The 20,449-nt window shown below is 44.7% G+C and overlaps 1 protein-coding gene across 2 annotated transcripts in view; it reads right to left on the reverse strand.

Moving 5' to 3' along the window:
• The window catches only part of LOC112102588 (protocadherin alpha-C2-like), an 89,409-nt gene that overhangs the window by 9,241 nt on the left and 59,719 nt on the right, over positions 1-20,449 (reverse strand). The window contains exon 5 of one of the 2 annotated variants that reach the window (XM_024193954.1): positions 12,161-12,170. The exons of the other annotated variant lie outside the window; for it this stretch is intronic. Coding sequence (XP_024049722.1) covers positions 12,161-12,170 — 10 coding nt within the window. The remainder of the gene's footprint in view (positions 1-12,160; positions 12,171-20,449) is intronic. 2 annotated transcript variants of the gene reach the window in all.

Consider the following 20,449-nt stretch of genomic DNA (forward strand, 5'->3'; position numbering starts at 1 on the left):
CAGTCTGGTAGTGGCAATTGTTAGGAGATTGTGATTATAGGTGGAGAAATCATGGAAATATATTTTAATATAATCATATATATACATTTAAAATATGATTTAAACATTCAAAACAATAGACATCATTTGCCTAATTTTGCACAAACAATAAAACAATGCGCAGTGAGAAATGCAGTTCTACAAACCCGACCAGAGGCAGTTTGTATGTGTCACTAGACTCAATAAACCCAAACCCTCAAGAGCTACCCCCTCAAACTTTTTCCCTGCAGGTGCTCCCTTTTTCCCTAAACCCTCTCTCCATTCAGGCCTTTCCTCATCCTACCCCCATCTCCCTCCAAAAAGGAGACAGACCTCATGAGCCCAATCCTTGACTAAGGGAAAGAGATGGTATCTCAAAACAGGTCCCAACTCCCAACTGGGGAAAGGAGAGAGCTGGAGCTTCACTGATAATGATCTCTTCTTTCCTCACATAGAATTGTAGGGCTCCAGACCGGGGTCTCTCCCTCTTTCCCTTGCCTAAGAGTTTTGTCCTCTGGGTGGGGGTCTTCCCTCTATTCCCCATGATCAGGGGTTGCAAGCCTCAGGTGTGTCTCTTTAGGCACATCCAGGGTGTGTGCACTCTGATCTGAGGTCTTTACCGCTTCTCAGGGATTGGGGGCCCCCAGGAGGGGGATTCTCCCCACTTTTGCCTGCCTGAGTTTTGGGCTTCCATGGACAGAAGGATCTTCTTTTCTCTTAATCAAAGGACTGGGCTTCTGGGACACAGGGAACAGTTGTTATGAGGAAGGAGAGACCAGCAGACTTGTGAGCTGGAATCTGAGTCCATTTTAACAAACCTTTCGTGAACTGAGTTTCTGGAACATAAATAACCCCAATGAGTGCAGGTTGCATTGCTTCCATTTCCTGATGCCTTAAGCATTGCTGCTTTGAACATCAGAGATGTCAAACCAGAACCCAGGTGCTTTTATCCAAAAGTTGTGAGGGACACGGAGCTGGCTCCACAAACAAGCTTTTACACCTTCTTCCCTGCATCATGTCTTACAATTCTACCATGAATGTGTATGTTTGCACATGCATCTGTGTGTGTGTGTTTGTGAATAAAGTAGAACCTTGATTTTATGCACACCAATCTTACAGACAACCAGTTATACAAACCATTTTTCTCAACAGAAAAATAAATCACATAACAAAAATGATGTCGATGAAGAACAAGTCAATCTCCCTTCATATTCTGATGCCTTTAATGCACTGGAAATCACTTGCCAGTGGTTTGAAGGACAAGAAGAAAGCAATGCAGTGCACCATACTGCAACTTCTGCACCACACTTACTATAATTTTGTGATGGCCAGTTTTATGAACTTTTACTTTATGAACTCCGCAGTCCCCAATTAGTTCATAAAATAGGGTGATACTGTAGTGCTGTGTCCTCCCCAGTGCTGCATCCCCATGTCCCCCATTGTGCTCTCTGTCCCCCTGGATTGTTTCCACCCAATGCTCTGTGTCCCACAGTCCCGCCATTTGTTTTGTGTCATCCCACCAAATGTCCCCACTACTATTGTGCCCCCAGAACTGTGTCTACCCCAGGGCTCTGTAACTCTTGTGTTCCCAGCCTCATGCTTTTGTGTCCCCTTAGTGTCCCCTCACCTCATGTCCCCTCTAGCCCATAGAACTATCTTTAGCATTTATTTTATTAGCAATAACGCATGGAACCCACAGGCCTGTCTCCTGTAAGATATTGGCTTCAGCAGTTAACATAAGGCTTGAGGCCTATGAACAGGGCCATCCCCACGGGGGTGCAAGGCTCCGGACATAGGTGCCCAGTTTCTAATCAGCCGGAGGGCACTCCCCCTGGCTCCGCCCAGGCCCCACCCCTGCCCCCACTCCACCCCTTCCCCCAAGGCCCCACCCCATCCTTTCTTCTCACCCCTGCTCCACCCCCGCCCCACCTCTTCCCTGTCTCTTCCCACCCCTGACCCACCTCTTCCCCACCTAGTTCCACCCCCTTCCCCCAAATGCACTGCGCCCTCGCTCCTCTCCCCTCCCCACCAGTGCCGTCTGATGCCGGGAGCGAAACATCCGATCTGCGGTAGGTGCTGAGAGGAAGGGGGAGGCGCTGATCGGTGGGGCCTGCCAGCGGGCATGAGGTGCTGGGCAGAGGGGGAGGTTCTGGTAAGGGAGCTCCTCCTTGGCCCCTCCTCCTGCCCGCCTGCTTGCCACTTGCCTCCCTGTTTGCCTCCTCACCCCGCCCACCTGCCTGCCTCCCACCTCACCTCCCCGCCTGCCTCCTGCCACTGAAGGGCCACCCAAAGCGTGGGGCCTGGCACGGTCGCCCTGATTTACTGTAACCTAGGGATGGCTCTGCCTATTAACTTTGGCACAGATAAATGGCCTAATCGTCACCCCTAAGTTTTGGGGAGCTGGGAACAGAGTGTGTAAGGGTGTCTATAATGGTATCTATAATGACACCAGCCAACCACAGGAACATGAGCTAACATCAGCTTTTGCATATTTTAGGATAGAACATCTGCAGATGTTTGGCCACAAGAGTGCCATGGCAATGAATTGACATACATGATAATAATTTGAGATCATTAATATACTAACCTATAGGAGAAAGGCACCCCAACATTAGTAGGGTGATGAAATACAAATAAGGAAGAGGGGAGAACCCCCTACTGAATATGCATTAGACATAGTGGCATCAGTGTAATGTATTATAAAAGCTGTATCCCAGCCTGTGGGCAGGAGGAGAGAGAGATATAGCCCTTGGGAGGTGCCAGGATGATGGCCACTGTGATGGTGAGGAGGAAGATAATGGCTAACATTTCAGGTTGTTCTGCAAGGGATGGTGTGAGTAAATGAGTGTTCTGATGCACATTCTACATTATCTCTATCCACCTTGATGGGTTAGAGTGTTTGTGACTTGGCTAATTAGTTAATAAACTATTATAAATACAGAAGGGTTCCTGAAGTGTGAGTGTTGCAATTGTGCACAGCGGATTTCCCAACTGAACAGTAATTTTAATAATACTGGACCTGGTCTTGGGACAAGAACCTGTCAACCCTCAGACAGACAACTGGGAATTCTTAAGTAATCAATATAATTAATACACAATCTATAGATAGGGCTACATCCCCAACTATGTTTCCTCCCCAGGTTTCTGTGTGTCCCCTATGCAGCTGCTCTACGTCCTCCTCATGCTCTGTGGGACTAGTGTACCCCACAACATTCCCCTCAGAACTGCCCCTTCACCATAGTGGTCAGACTGGGAGACCCTGTTTCTTTCAGGGCAGGAAGGAGGAAATTAACCTCTGCTCAACCTCCTCCCTCTGTTGGGGCTTCAAATGCAGCCACCCAGGGATCACCCAGCACCAACAGGAGCTGTGGTGGGGAGTGCGGTGTAGTCAGAGAATATTTTGATCCAAGGGGCATTAAACAGAGATTAACAGCAGGATGTGGCCATGTCTAGGGAGAGGGAGAGAAGCCTTTTCATTCTTTCCTCCCTAGCTAAAGCACAAGCAAAGTTGGGTGGAAATTCAGCAGGGAATGTGAAGTTTGAGGGGACGACGTCCTCCCCACACTCCCAGTGGTTGCACTTATGCCAGAACCCACCCAGCTCAGCATTACACAGAAATCTTTCCTTCTTACCCCTTATCTTATCTTCCTCAGGGCTCCTCAGGGAGTTAACTCATCTGTTACTGGAACTGCTAGCAGCGTATCCCCCTAAAGCTTTTGAAGACTTAAATAAATCACTGAATGTAGTGTCCAGCCAGGACAACAAACTGACATTTGCAATAAAATACAATTGTGTATACTTCCTCTGGGGGTGGGAGGATGGGTGGGGTGCATTCTGTTATTATACTGCAACATTTCAGCATCAAACTGTTATATACAATTTTAAAAATAAATTACTACACCATGTTCCTTGCTTTTTTCTTCCTTCTTTCCTTTGTTCTCTCTTTACTCTACTTTGTCTCTTTCCTTACACCATATACCCTGACGTATCCTTTCCTCAGGAAAATTCAGCACCAGGTTTCCCTAATTTTATTAGTGTTTTAACAATTTTAACATTAAAGTATATTTATCTAAAACAGTTACGCTTTCATCTCACTCCTCTTTCTCATCACACCTTTCTGTTTGAGAAGCTTTTTTCCTCTCTAAATCTACTTCCCATTCATGTTTTTTCCCCTTTATTTTACCTATTATTCCTCCCTTTCTTATTTAGGGCTTGGCTATACCTGTGAGTTAGAACACACTAAAGCAGCCCTGGGCGCCCTAACTCCCAACCTGTCCACACTGGCAAGGCACGTAGAGCGCTCTGACTCCTCAGCTAGAGCGCTCCTGGTACTTCACCTCAGCGAGTGGAATAATGTTTGCTGCGCCTTGGCTACAACGCCCAGGCGTCAGTGTGAACGAAGTGTTGCATTACTGCACTCTGATCGGTCTCCGGAAATGTCCCATAATCCCGTTAAGTCAAGTGGCCACTCTTGTCATTGTTTTTGAATAGCTGCAGGAATGCGGATATGCCCTTTCAAAGCTCCGTTTTCAACATCCGGAATGCTTATCTGCTCCGAGACAAAGCAACCATTACTGTGAAATGCTGTGTGTGAGAGAGAGAGGCGGGGGGGTCTGCTGCTGTCTGAACTTACAAGACAGCATGCTGACATGCTCTCAGCCCCCCCAAAAACCCACTCTCTCTCCCCCCACATACACACAACACACTCCCTGTCACACTCCACCCCACCCACCCCCATTTGAAAAGCATGTTGCAGTCACTTGCATGCTGGGATAGCTGCCCATAATGCACCGCTCCCAATGCCGCTGCAAGTGCGGCAAATGTGGCCACGCAAGTGCGCTTGAAGCTGCCAGTGTGGACAGACTGCAGCGCTTTCCCTACTGCGCTCTCCGAAGGCTGGTTTAACTCAAAGCGCTGTACATCTGCAAGTGTAGCCATGCCCTTAGTTAAACTGTTCTCCTTAAAAAAAAAAAAAAAAAAAACTTCTTCCCCACACCTCTTTCTCTCTATTTCCTCACCTCTTCCTCATGTTCTGCCGGGCTCAACCTCCTCCTCCTTCTTTCCTCATTTTACCCCATTGCCAATTCTCCCTCCTCCTCTCCTTGTCTCACGACTCTTTCCTCTTCTTTTTCCTACTCTTTTCTCTTCCACTACTTCCCACATTACACAGTGCTCATCCAGATCTTTCCCCAGTGGGTCTTCAGACTTCCAGAAGCCCTTGTGGTTTTCTCCTCCAATGGGGCCGTGAAAGCTTGTCCTGATTAATGATGCTTGCTAAAGAAAACGATGGCTTCCAGCTGCACTGAAAAGGGGTCAATTAAGCACTCTTTGAGAGCCCACTGGTCTGATCCATTGTGGGACCATATTGTTGTTGCTGAAGTCCTGCTTTTCAGCTGAGTTTGACAATGGTTGTCAATCCCAGTCCTTCCTGCCCCTTCCTCAAACAGTGCTGAACTTGGCTCTCACATGGGTGTGGACAGCGTCAACTGAGTTTAACACTTATTTGAACAAAGCATGTTCAACCCCTAATTCAATGAAGGGCCATCGTTGCTTTAAAATGGACACTGAACTCTGTCCAAACCTTGTCCAAACCAGTGGGTCAACCAAATTCAACACTGGCTGATGGGGGTGTGAGAATATTTGACACCCGTTGTCCAAAATGGCTAAAAATTCTAATGTAGACAGAATGGCAAGCATTTTCGAACCTGGTGCCTAAAATTAGGCTCTTAGGGGGAGATTTTCAAAGGCTCATATAGCACTTAGGCACCTAACTCCCACTGACTTTGAATAGGAGTTAGGTGCCTAACTGGTATTTTGTGATTTTGAAAATCTTTCTCACAGCCCCCTTATATTCTTATTTAGGCACCTAAGCAGAACTGTTCTGATTTTAAAGGCACTGAATACCCACAACCCTCATTGATTTCAATGGCAGTTGGCGCTCCTTTGCACCTCTGAAAATCAGGCTGGTTCTGTTTAGGAGCTAAATGTGGATTTAAGAGCCTAACTTTAAACATCCAGGTTTGAAAATGCTGGCATTAATAATCCCTCATGCAGCCCAAGGTTTCACTGTGCAGCTCTCAATGACATTTGCTCTGCTGTTACTGATCATCATATCCGCTACTCGCACAAACATTTCAAACTGTCAAAGGTTGATTGACTTTTTAAAGCTAATCAGTGATTTCATGATATTCCTTATGATAAAAATCCAGCCTTAATTTTATGTATTTCAGTTTCCATATTTAGCTAGTGTATCATGTGTATTTTGTTATATATATATATATATATATATATATACACACACACACACACACTACTATATATGTGTGTGTGTGTATTTTGATCAGCCTTTTCTTTACCAGTTACAAAACAATGGCCCTTTGAAATGATTATAATCATTCTTCAGAGCCATTACAATTCACCCTTTAAATCCTTCATAGTTCACAGATTATTAGCACTGTATATCAAAATGGCTTCTTCACAGTCATTCTCGGCAAATGCATTATTCTATTACTTACAAATATGAACCAAATATGAAGCAGTTCTGTTTAGGTGCCTAAATAAGAATATGAACCAAATCCATACATTAAAATGCTTTCACAGAATTTGTGAGGAAAAAAATGTAATGCACATGAAAAGCAGCTAGGTTTTAATCCAGAGTAGTGTATCTTTTTTATCAAAATTATTTTTGTCAAGCATTTTGCATACTTGCTATGATTACACAAATGAATTTCAAAACATGTACTTTTTTGAGTTCCATGTGTCAGAAACAATCACCTAACTCATTTCTGTTTCCTGTGTTCTCTTTCACATTTTAAAGAGACAGACAGTTTTTCTTTCAATTGGAAGCAAAATGGTTTCCCAATCTCAGATCCCTTTTCAGCCTTGAATTGACCTGTACAACTAGCTTACACAGGGCCTGGTTCCCCATTGCTCTGGACCTTGTGTTGTCATTTATACCAGTAGAAAATGGTGTAAAATGCTATCATCCTGATCTGTTAGTGTTTTAAACTCACTTTACACTGGTGAAAAATGACTACACGAGAATGGAGAATCTAGCCCAAAATCTTTAAATGTACAAGTTGCTGCCTAGTTTTGAATAACTTCTTTTCCTATTCTACCTAATCTATCTATGCATTTCTGTTGCACACCTCATCAGTATGAGTCCAAAAATTATGAGTTAGGCATCCCCAAATCATGAGATTGGATTAAAAATAATGAGATTTTTTTAAAAATAATTCATTTGGGGTTCTTTTATATTTGCCTTCTGGCTTCTGAACATTTAGGGTGCACTTGGGTCCCTTTTTCAAACTTTTCTCTGCCTCCACAAGGGGCTAGAAACATAATTCTTTTTTTTTTTTTTAAAGCTAAGATTCTTACATATTCACCTTAATCCAAAATCTGGACTTTAAGAAAAACACTAAATACCCCAAGAGTTGATAACACTTATGTATGCACCAAATACAAGAATCATTAGAAGTACTAATGCAGCCCCATTGGGACCATATTCTCTGCCACTTCCAATTTTCTACTTTCTTTTTTAAGTATTATTTTTGGTGCCTGTTACTATTACCATGTGTGTGATATATGTGCATGGTGCATTACAGAAAAGCAAAATAACAGGTCTTTCTCTGTTCTAAGGGGGTTACAATCTATATTAAATTCAACACATTGATGGTTGATAATAAACAAAATATACGGGAGATCAAATATAACAGTGACAGTGCCTGAGATATGCTTAATGCTGTTGCCAAGTGGCTTGTGTGTGAGTGTGTGTTCTTTCAGTGTGCTGTCCAGCCATGCGCAGATAGCTGGTTCAGCAGATAATGCTACCCAGTGTTGTTAGTTGCTGAAGGCTGGAATGTCTTTGCCTTAGTAGCCATGTTCAGGCTGCCTAGTGCTTCTGTCCTTGGTTTTTATTAGCAGTAGACAAGGCAGCCTGCTCATTCAACAGACTTCAGTGTTACTCAAAGAAAGACCACAGGCCCGGTTCAGTGACAAAGGTATTTGGCCAGGTTTATTGCCCCCTAGGCACAGTTTGCCCTGGCTCTGTGGTTACAGGTACACTAACATAGGAGTGCCTAGTAGCAAGGAATGGCTCAGTTGGCAGTTATTATTGCTCTAATAAATTTGTTAGTCTCTAAGTACTCCTGTTCTTTTTGCGGATACAGACTAACACAGCTGCTACTCTGAAACTTGTCAGTTGGCAGTGGGAGTTCCTGCCGGCCCATAGGCTACAAAAAGAATTAAGGTGAAGTGCCCTAACATTTATAGGCTAAAACAAACAACTACCTTACGTATTTCATGACATTTGTGTGTTAACTCCTTTTGTTCCTGTTATTTTGAACAAAATATCCCTTATTCATTATTCCATCAAACCATCTTATCTTGTACTAGATTGAGGTATATCTGTACTAGCCATAGGTGCTGACACCGTGGATGCTATGGGGCTGGAGCACCCATGGGGAAAAAATGGTGGGTGTTGAGCACCCACTGTCAACCCCCTTATAAGCTCCCCCCAACCCCCTCCAGCGCCTCCCAGGTGCCAGTGGGCCCCGTGGATCAGCGCCTCCCCCTCCCTCCCTGCACCTCTCGCCCGCCACAGTCAGCTCTTTCGCGGCATGCAGGGAGGCTGGGATGGAGGGAGGAGGAGCAAGGATGCTGCGCACTCGGGGGAGGGAGTGGGCAGGAAGAGGCACGGCAGGGATGGAAAGAGGCGGGGCGGGGGTGGAGCGGGGACGGGAAGAGGCGAGGCAGGGGTGGGGCCTTGGGGGAAGGAATGGAGTTGGGGCAGGGCCTGGGGAAGATCCGGGGGTTAGCAGTTTGAAAAGTCAGCGCCTGTGGTACTAGCTAAAATATATATACGTAAATATCTAGTGCCTAGTACACTAGCAACAACTCTGCCAAGTTCATGTACTAGACAGTGAACTTGTAAACATTTACTTGAATACATGGCCTGATTTTGGTTCACAGTTTTGCACCAGGCCCAGGCTCCTTCTCTCTCTACTACAAATGCTGCTTATAGTAGGCTAATTTTAGGACTCTTATTTTTTCATATAAATAAATACAAGCTCTCCTTTCTTCCAGAATGACACTGGGACAATAGGCTCACACACCACTAGTCCTGTTATGAAGGGCAGAACAGAAGGGGAGGCAGCACAAAGAAGAGCTGAGATCAATGTCTGATGATGCTTTGTGCAGATCTCTTCTTCCTTCCCACATCCGTTGATTAGCTGTTGAGATGAGTCCAGCAACACAGATTTCTAAATATTAGTTTCCTCCTGCCACTGGGGGCTGCTCTGTCCTTCTACTGCAGGGGTGGGCAAACTTTTTTGCCCACCCCGTTCTACTGTATGGTCAGAGGACCAGCAAATGGGAATCCTGTCTGCAGCCAGTTCAGTCCACTCCCTTCCTGGGCCCCTATCCCCACAGCTGGCTCGGAGTGACTCACTGCACAGTAGTGCCAGAGAAAACAGCGTATCTTATGAGGTGAGCCAAGCCACCAGGGACAGAATCACTCAGCTGCCTCCTACAGTAGCAGAAGCCTGTGTCCTCCTCCACTTCAAGAGAAAGAAGGGTTCAGGTTTAGTGGAATCTTAGGGAGGAGATAAAAGTGCTGCAGTGAAGGCAGAGACAAAATTAGGAGCTGTAAAAAGACCACCTAACTCCACAGACCTGCTCCTTGTGTGAATTCAGAATCATATCTACTGATTTAGTGACTAGCATAAGTTTTCACTGCTTTTTTCTCCTGTTAGCCCTGCAGAACCAACAGAGTTAAAAGGGAGTGAGCTGGATTTTATTCCTTCATGGTCACCATCAACAAAATTGGTTACTAAGTTCCAGCCATTTATAACTGTGCAAACCCACCACAGACAATTTAGTTTGCAATCTTTATCAGTGGTGATGATGTACAAGAAGGAAACTGCCCAGTTCGACTGACAAAGTCCACATTGAGTTTGCAGAGGTGACAATTAAAAAAAAATTGTTTGCCTTTTAATAGATTCATAGATTCCAAGGCCAGAATGGACCCTTGTGATCATCTAGTCTGACCTCCTGTACAACATGGACCATAAGATTTCCCCAAAATAATTCCTAGAGCAGATCTTTTAGAAAAATATCCAATCTTGATTTAAAAATTGTCAGTGATGAAGAATCCACCACATCCCTTGGTAAATTGTTCCAATGGCTAATTACTTTCACTGTTAAAAATTTACGCCTCATTTCCAGTCTGAATTTGTCTAGCAACTTCTATTAGATCATGTGTACCCTTCCCTGATAGATTGAAGAGGCCATTATTAAATATTTGTTCCCCATTTAGGTACTTACAGACTGTAACCAAGTCACCCCTTAATCTTCTCTTTGTTAAGATAAATAGATTGAGATTTTTAAGTAGTCTGTCACTATAAGACAGGTTTTCTAATCCTTTAATCATTCTTGTGGCTCTCCTCTGAACCCTCTACAATTTATCAACATCCTTCTTGAATTGCGGGCACCAGAACTGGACACAGTATTCCAGCAGCAGCTGTAGCAGTGCCAAATACATAGATAAAATAACCTCTTTATGCCTACTCAAGTTTTCTCTGTTTATGCATCCCAGAATCACATGAGCTCTTTTGGTCACAGCATCACACTGGGAGCTCATGTTCCGCTGATTATCCACCATGACCCCCAAATCTTTTTTTCAAAGTCACTGCTTCCCAGGATAGAGTTCCCCATTTTGTAAGAATGGCTTACATTCTTTGTTCCTAGTTGTATACATTTACATTTAGCATATCAAAACGCATATTGTTTGCTTGCACCCAGTTTACCAAGCGATCCAGATCACTCTGAATCAGTGACTTGTCCTCCTCATTATTTACCATTCCCCTAATTTTTGTGTCATCTGCAAACTTTATCAGTGATGATTTTATGTTTTCTTCCAGGTCATTGATAAAAATGTTAAATACTGTAGGACCAACAACCAATCTCTGAGGGACATCACTGGAAACACTCCCATTAAATGACGATTCCCCATTTTGGATGTATCACTTAGCCAGTTTTTAATCCATTTAATATGTGCCATGTTAATTTTATATCCTTCTATTTTTTAATCAAAATATTATGCGGTACCAAGTCAAACACCTTACAGAAATCTAAGTATATTATAACAACACCATAAGTTTATCAAACAAACTTGTTATCTCATCATAAAAAGATATCAAGTTAGTTTGACAGGATCTATTTTCCATAAACCCATGCTGATTTCCATTAATTACACTACCCTCCTTTAATTCTATATTAGTCAAGTCCCATATCAGCCACTCCATTATCTTGCCACTCCATTATCAGGCTGACAGGCCTATAATTACCAGGGTCATCCCATTTACCCTTTTTTTAAAATGGCACATTAGCTTTCTTCCAGTCTTCTGGAACATCCCCAGGCTCCAAGACTTATTGAAAATCAACATTAATGGTCCAGCAAGCACCTCAGTCATCTCTTTTAAAACTGGATGCAAGTTATTTGGACCAGCTGATTTTAAAAAGCCTAACTTCAGTAGCTTCTGTTTAACATCCTTCAGAGATACTAGTGGAATGGGAAGAGTGCTATCATTACCATATGAGACTATACCATCTGTTTTTCCCAAGCACTGATCAGAAATATTTTATTGAACACTTTTCTGTATTATTATTGATAATTTTCCCATTTCCATCTAGTAATGGACCAGTACCATTGTCAGGATTCGCCTTGTGTCCCTTTGCTTCCCTTATCAATTTTCTACAGTTCTAACTTCTGGTTTACATTCATTACTATCAACTTTCCCTTTCTTCCAGTTGTTATATATAACATTTTTATACCTGCCTTCACCTTCCCTCTAAACCAATCATATTTTTAGCCAGTACAGCCTTGCTCCTTGATTTTGACTTTTTGGGCATCCAGTAGGGTATTCTTAAATGATTCTCAATTATCATTCACATTTTCCTAATTAAATTCTTCCTCCCAATTTATTTGGCTCATAATTTTTTTCAGCTTTGTCAAACAGAGCATATATGATATGGAATCAGAGAGACAATAGATATGGAACCTCACAACATCATAGAATCATAGGACTGGAAGGGACCTTGAGAGGTCATCTAGTCCAGTAGTCCCCTGCACTCATGGCAGGACTAAGTATTATCTAGACCATTCCTGACAGGTGACATATTTTTGCTTTTCAGAGCAAAACCTCACTTCAACAGGATGGTCTGGCCCCTTTAAGGAGTATGGGGGCTCAGGACCAGCCACCCCTGTTCCATGACATCACCCCTTTAAGGAACAGGTGTTTAGGGGAGCAGCAGACAATCTGGTAAATGTGAACCAGGATAAAAACCTCAGCTGTTAACGAACCAGGGGGAAAGAGGACAGACAGCTTGGAGAGGAGCCTGTCTGCCAACCAACACAGTCCTGGAAGGAGGACAGTGGAATGCCTTAACTAGGGGGAAGCTGTAGTTGTGAGTCCAGGGACCTGTAGTGAAGGAGACTTGGGGGAAAAGACTCTCCAAGGGCTGCAGTGGGACTGAGAGATCTCCCTGGCTCAGCAGTAACTGAAGAAAGAACTGGAACCTGAAGCCCTGGATTGAGGGTGAAATTGGAAACCCCCAGAGGGAAGGGTTTGTGCCTTAAAGGCCAAAGTAGATTTTATTTCCTAAAGACTTACTAAACTGAATCCCAGGAAGGGGAACTTTACTTTAAGTATGCGGGGCTATGAACACATTATTGAAAAAACTAGGAGGGAAATGAGGGTAGGGTGCCTGGCAAGGCCATGACATAAAGGGGTGTGCTCTGGGATGGGACCCTGCCATAAGAACCTCTCACTTTATGGAGAGTCAGGAAGGCACAGACATTTTCCTTGGCTGTGAGATGTTCACCCTGCCGAGCTAGCATACGGAGGGACAGGAACAACTAGAGTTCCAGCTCCAGTTTTTGGAAATGCCCCAGCAGCAGCCACAACATGTCAAGGAGATCCAGCAACTGGAAAGGATTGGCTGCAGTAGATACAAAAAGGGTCCTGGTGCAGGATCCTGTCAATTGTGTGCACTGACTGCAGGCAAGTAAAGCATGTAAGATGGGTTTGCCCCTACATGAATAATGGCTGTAAGGCCTGCTCGGTTGCACAAAGCACCGAGAAAACTTGGGAGGGTCCAGGCTATTAAAGATACTTTACCGTGGGGTGGTTGGGCCAAAACTACCGTGGAATCTAAACAAAGGACTGTGGGAAGCCATTTAGGGGCAAGGTACTATGAGGCTGTCAGGGCTATCTGTTTTGGTTGTGGGAAAATGGAATACATAAGAAGGCGTTGCCCTGCTAAGAATTTGGACTTTGAATGGTTGGACTGTAGCTATGGGGAAGCTAGAAACTACAGGAATAGGTGAATTGAGTATAGTCAAGGAAAAAGGCCCCAGGATGTAAGCTTAAAGGTGACAGGATGGCCAAGAGTTTTAAACTCCCCATTGATTAAGGGAGATACCCCGACTCTATTCTCAGCCCCATAGGGAGAGAGTTGGGGGGAATTTGGATACCTTTTTAAAGAAACTCCATCACACCTAGAAGCCAGAAGGACCTCTATATAAGTAGGGTCCAACCAGCTGCTCAGAAAGGCAGTAGGACTTCTGGGCTAGGGATGCCAGGAAAAAGATAGAACTTGGCTCAAAGGCTCTAGAGGGGACAGGGATACAATGGCAACAAGAACCCTGATGTTGCTGTCAAACAGTTCAACAAATAGCAGGCCCAGACAAAGACCTTCTGTCAGGAATTGGATGACCACACAAAGATTCTTAAGGCACAGATCCAAGGAACAGGGGGGGAACGTTCCCAGGCTGGGGTGGGGGTGAGGCACTGACCACTCAGCAGAAATTAACCAAAGGCTGAATGCACAAAAGGAGTTACACATTGTGAAACAGTACCTAACTTTTAGGTGCCTAGAAAATCACAGGAACAACATTGCATTCCAAAAACCTAAGTTAGGCACTTAGGCTCCCTATAAAATGAATAGAGAGAGATAGGCACCTGAGACTGTGGCCTTGTCTACACTAACGGGTCAGTTGACCTAAGTTATGTTACTCCAGCTATATGAATAACGTAGCTGGAGTCAACGTAGTGTAGGTCGACTTACCTTACTCCTCTCATTCCAGTGGAGTACCGGAGTCGACCAGAGAGTCCTCTGAGGTCGATTTAGTAAGTAGACCTGCTAAATCGACCCCCGCTGAATTGATCGCAGCAGCCTGTGATTCACGTAAGTGTAGACATGGCCTGTGATTCACAAAAGCCAGCATGCTTGGAGGCTCTCTACCTAAGCTAGCCAATGGGAGATGCCAACAACAGGGGTGCAATGCTAAGCCCCACCCCTCTCTCAGAGATAGGCACCTAAGTCCAGACTGCAGGGAGGCATCTATCCTTGGTTAGTGATTCACAGCCAGTTAGGCGCCTACACTGTTTTGTGAGAAGCTGGCCAGAGAAGGAGGTGGTGACAATGGTGGCAACCTTATTCTAGCCCTGTGATTAGAGCACTCAGCTAGGATGTATGAGACCCAGGTTCAATTCCTCCCTCAAGCAGAGAGGGAGAAAGGATCTGAAAAGGGGTCTCCCACACCTCTCAGGAGCAGACCTCTAACCACTGAGCTATGGGATATTCTGATGTGGGAGTCCCTCAGTCTCTTCTGTTGAAGCTATTCCACTGTGAATAAATAATGAAAATGTCACTGGAGCAGAGGACTTGGACCCAGGGTCTCCCACCTCCTAAGTGGGTGCCCTTACCACAGGACTACAGAGTCATTCTCACGCTCTGTCTCTCTGGCCCAGTGACTGTTCCACTATGGATAAATACTTAATAGTCATTAGGTCAGAGAAAGCAAGAGATGCCATAGTCCAGTGGTTAGGGCACCCACCTGAGAGGTGGGAGACCCTGGGTCCAATCCCCCTACTCCAATCACTCTTTCAGGTAGGTGGTCTCTGAGTAAGCCTACCAGATCACGCCCACATGTGACTTAGGTGTCTGAATGCCTATCTTCCCCTGAATCACTCTGGGGCTTAGGTGGGAGATAGGCATCCAGACGCCCCAAGGAGGCAGCAGTGCCCATGCCCAGAGGCAGAAACATAGGTGTGTAGGGAATTTTACTCTGAAAATTTAGGTGCTGAGTAAGTTTAGGTGCCTACAGGGATTAGGCAGGAGTTTTGTGCATCGCAGTAAAGCCAAAACCGGGACTTAGGCCCCTAATTTCTTTTGTGCATTCAGCCCCAAGAGAACAAAAGCAGACCCCAAAATGGCAAAGCAGGCATGGAAGAGCGAATGTGCTATGATGGCAAATGAGGTTAAAATGTTTCTGCATGGCAAAGAAACACTTGGCATGAGTGGAAGGAAATGACAGAATGGGAAGTCAGCTCGTATAGAAGCTCAGGGCAGGTGAACCAATTGGAGACCAAGTCACCTAAGTCAGTGGACAACCTGGCAGAACTGGGTTCCTGAATGCAGGAGTTCCTGCTAGGGTGACCAGATGTCCCAATTTTATAGGGACAGTCCCGATTTTTGAGTCTTTTTCTTATATAGGCTCCTATTACCCCCCACCCCCTGTCCCGATTTTTCACACTTGCTGTCTGGTCACCCTAGTTCCTGCAGAAAGAAACACACCAGAAACTGAGTCTGAGGGCCAAGGTGGAACAAATGGATGATGAGAAGAACCATTTAAAAGAGCAGTTGTGTGAACAAGCAAAGGTAAACAGGAACCTTAAGAAAGAATTTTCCAATCTAAAGACAGACAGGTAGAGTCAGAAGACCCAGTGTTCTGGAGAAGAACTAGTCACGCACTATAGAGATAAGTGGAAACATACAGAAATATAGGTATGGGAGCCAGAGACAGAGATCCTCTCCTTAAGCAGAGCAATGGAGGAAGCTGTGAAGCAGAAGCTCAAGCTGCAGAATGTCAACCATATCCTGGAGCAGCATGTTACCAAGATGGAAAAGGAGCCGGAGGCTAAGGCCAGTGAGCTTTGGGAACTGGCCAACAAGGCAATAACACTGCACACCCTAGAGAAGAAGCTGGGTTGCAGGGAAAGCTGATCCGGGATGGTAGAAGTTCCTGACTCAGACACAGGAGCATTTGTGGAGAGGTGTGATAAAATGGTGAGCATGGAAATAAATTATCAGGAGGCTTGTGTCAATACAGAGTTAATTGACAGATTGGGTCTCCAAGAAGACTTTTTGAGAAGAGTAGTTGGTTGCCCGTCAAGGGACTCGGTATCCCGTGGCACAAACCCTGGGTTGTGTGCAAGATAGAAGCAGCAGTAATGGCAGTAGCCTTGCAAAAAGAGCTGGAATTATGCAGGGATGAGAAACTGAAACTACTTCAAAAGAAAGATTAGCTGTGCAATAAGATACACCAGCTGCTTGAAGACACGAGTGGCCCTGCTGTGGATGTAGAAACACAGGTCCCTGAAGAAGCAGAAGTTAAAAAGGAGAAGGTAGCTGTTGTGTATTTGGTTGCTGTAGTAATAGAATCTTGTTGTTGCTATGGCAACTGAGTTAGGTTATTAGGGGATAGCGCAGCCGGTTTCGGCTGGTTGTTCGTTAGTTCAGTGTGTGGCAATAAATGGCTGCTTTTCAAGGTCTACAGCTCTCTGTGTCTCAAGTGATTTCTTCCTAAAACTGCTGCCCCCAAGGATACAACAACGTGGCGACGAGGATGGGATCCTTGTGCTGCCCCAGCAACAGAAGAAGGTAGAAGTCAAGGTTAAAAATAAATAAATAAATAAAATAAAACCTTTTCGCTGTTGGAAGAGGGTGCAAACTGGCTTGTCTGCACTGACGGCGCAAACTGAAACTAAAACCATGGCTACACTTACGGGGCCGCTGGAACCTTTTGAGGAGACTACAGTGCAATGGCACGTATATACTGAGTGTTTTGAGCTTTTTGTTATTGCAAATGACATTACAGAAGAGAAGAAGGTGCCAATATTCTTAAGTGTAGGGCCGGTTCTTGGTTTTTTGCTGCCCCAAGCAAAAAAATTTTTGCCTGCCCCCCACCCCAGCCCTGGGCTCTCCCCCTCCCCACTCCCAACTGCACCCTCCTGCTGCCCCAGCCCTGGGTCACTGGTAACTCGCTCCCAGGGCGGGTCATTCAGCAGGAATTTTGGATGTGCACAGAACAGAGACAGGATTGGTTACAAAACTGCAGTAAAGTGGAACAATTTTCAGCTTGTGTGACTGGAGGATAGCTGGATGCATATTATAAGACTGTCCTACATAAATGAGGAAAAGTTGAGGTGCCTTTATTATTCTTTTGTTCCATTCTTTGTTTCTATTGGGAATTTACTATCATGGTCTTCCTTTTAAACAAATAAAACTAAAACTTTAAAAAAAAAAAAAAAAGCAATGGCTGTTGAAAATAGCAATTCCAGTCCTAATAACCACTGGGAAGCATTTCTTGCTCAATTTATTCTACTTTTTCTACAGCAAGTTACAGTGGATCAGTATATTTGATTTGGGGGAAATGAAGTAACAGCTGCCCAAATTGAGCTTGAGCACTCCTGAATTTTGAGGGTGTTCAAATCTGGAAGGCAGGTGCTAGATTCCCTTTCTGAATATTAGCTATATCTGAAAAGGAAAAGTCAATTTCTGCTTCCATGGCTCAGAAGTGGAAATCCTCCTAAGTGCCTGGTACTGTATCTAAAGCTGCCCAGGTCCAGAGCCTCCCCTCCCTTACTTTTCATTTTAAATTCTAGTGGGATCCTCATACCTCCCTTGCTAGCCTTCAGATAGAGAGGTGCACCGTCCATTTAGTCCCCCCAATTTCTTCTTTGGGGGAGAGCCCAGGGCTGGGGCAGCAGGGGGTGCAGGTGGGGGCCAGAGCTAGGGCGGCAGGAGGTGCGGGGGGGGGGGAAGAGCCCAGGGCTGGGGCGGCAGGGGAGTGCAGGTGCGGGCCAGAGCTGGGGCAGCAGGCGGTGTGGGCGGGGGAGAGCCCAGGGCTGGGGCAATACAGGGGTGCGGGGGGAGCCCAGGGTGGGGGGGGCGTCAAAAAACCTAGAGCTGGCTCTCTTCCTACCATTCACAGCAAGCTGCAGATTTCAGTTCCATACTCCTTCCCCCTCCCTTTCCTGTTACTAGTGGCCAAGGGAATGCTGGGAAATGTAGTTCTTTCCCTGCTCCAGAGCTGGCTCTATAGGCAGGGAGCTAACCAAGGAACTACAGCTTCCAGGGCCCCTTGTTGGTTCTCAGCTCCCATGCTGGATTCTTGCGCCCCTTGCAAATCTGCCGCCCCAAGCAACTGCTTGCTTTGCTGGTGCCTAGAGCCGGCCCTGCTTAAGTGTTGTAGGGGCTAAGACCTACTCCCTGCTACGCAGCTTACTACACCCTCTTAAGCCAGAGCCCAAATCTTACAGTGACGTTGTGGAAATCCTGGGGTCCCATGTTTCTCCAAAACCACTGGTAATTGCTGAAAGATATAGGTTCCACAAAAGAGACCAAAAAGAAGACGAAACAGTTGTACAATTTGTAGCAACTTTGAAAAAGCTTACGGAACACTGTGAATTTAAGGAGATATTAAATGACGGCCTATGTGACAGGTTAGTGTGTGGCCTGCACAGTGAAGCTATACGGAAGCGCCTATTGACAGAGGCTCAGCTTACCTTACAGAAGGCCATTGATATTGCGGTCTCCATGGAACTGGCTACAAAGGAGGCACAGCACATTGGTGCATCCTCTAGGATGCATAAGGTGTCACAAGAACCTACCCACAAAACCGTGGGGAATCGGGAATGTTGTCGCTGTGGTAAGCCGGGTCACCATGCATCAGAATGCTGATGTAGACCTGGTGTGTCAACATGGGGGCAAAAAAGGACACATTGAGTGTGCCTGTAAACAAAAGAAAAAGATGCCTGCAGTCTGACGGACCAAAAAGGAAAATCTGCATACCCTTGAGTAAACAGAGTTTCATCTAATGGAGAATGCAATGGTGTGAACTGCTGAGAGCATATTACATCAAAGTTCTGTGCTGAGCGCTGGTTACCTGCTTGCTTCTAGGTGCAGGTAAAGGTTAAATTTTACTAGCACTTTGGGGAGTAGGGCTGAAGACAGCCTTTGCTCTTTGTGTTTGGGAACAGTGGGGCAGGAAGCTTTTTGTGTGTGGTTTTTTTTTCTGTTGTTTTTTCTGTTTTAAAATGAACTGCACCACACAGTTGAATTCGACACAGGCAAGCAAAATCTGTTACTTGACCTACTGTCACTCTGACAGCCCCCTCACAGCATCACCATAAATAAGATCTTCCTCTGAAAACCAATTAATTAATGAATACAGTACAGATTAACTAAATATTAACTAAAATATGTATTTTGATGCTCACAGATACCGCTGTTGCATGAGGGCTGGTCTAAAACAGGTGCACTGTTTTAATTCACACCACTGAAAGTTGCACCTTCCCTGTGAAATCAGAGACAGTGTTTACACAAAGCACAAACTAGGAGCAGAAGCATTCCTATCCCTTCAGAGTATGCAAGTCATCTCACATTAACAGCTTTCTGTCATCTCCTGTTAGCATCACATCCCACTATTATTCCTTTTTACTAATACAATATTAGCCCCATTCATAGTGTAACATTTCACATTAGCTAAAAAGGAATCTTAATTAGATCTGATGGGTAACTGCTAATATAACATGATAAGCCCCCTGGATAAGCACGCTATATGTTTTCTCCACTTTTCCAGACTCCTTTAAACCTATTCAAAGAATAAGGAAAGTGACCTTGAAAAGAAATCTAGACTTCCTCCTACCACTACCAAAAGTTTCTGCTGTTCTGAGTGATCTCAGGGCCCACCCTCTATAAACACTTCCTCTTGCTCTGTCTTGTAACATTATATAAAAGCATGTATTGTATTAATTTACACTAAACTGTGTTGTCCAGCCTTTTTTAAAATAAGAATGTTGTGCTCGGGAAAAGAGCCAGACTGACAGCCTTGAAGCCTGCAGTCTAGAATTCACAGAGCAATATTGCATGGGCAGCACTGCTCCAAATTTTCAACAACTGCACTAATGCGGGGGTGCCCAACTTATGATCAACCTCATCCCACCAGCACATTTCATAAGGTCTGCAGCTGCTTCAACACAATATACTAATGGCCGATTCGTTAGCGTTTTGTCATGTTTACATCATTTTAGTTTACCCAAGTGTGTAAATAGACAGTGCTGTACACAGAAATAACCTTTCCAAATACATACAAAACAAGCTGAACTTAAAATATAAATCAATACAGGGGATTTTAAATCTTATCAAAATATGTAGAATCTGTTTGGCCCACACAAGGTTGTGCTTAGGTTTATATGGTCCTCCTGTATAATAAGGCTGAGCAGCACTGCACTAATGTAGCCCTCTCTACCCTTAAACTGGAGAGTCCAACTCCTGAGTAATGGGATAGTACCTACATAATACT

The sequence above is a fragment of the Terrapene carolina genome, unplaced genomic scaffold, assembly GCF_002925995.2.
Source record: "Terrapene carolina triunguis isolate 2854851 unplaced genomic scaffold, T_m_triunguis-2.0 Scaffold838, whole genome shotgun sequence".
NCBI lineage: Eukaryota > Metazoa > Chordata > Testudines > Emydidae > Terrapene > Terrapene triunguis.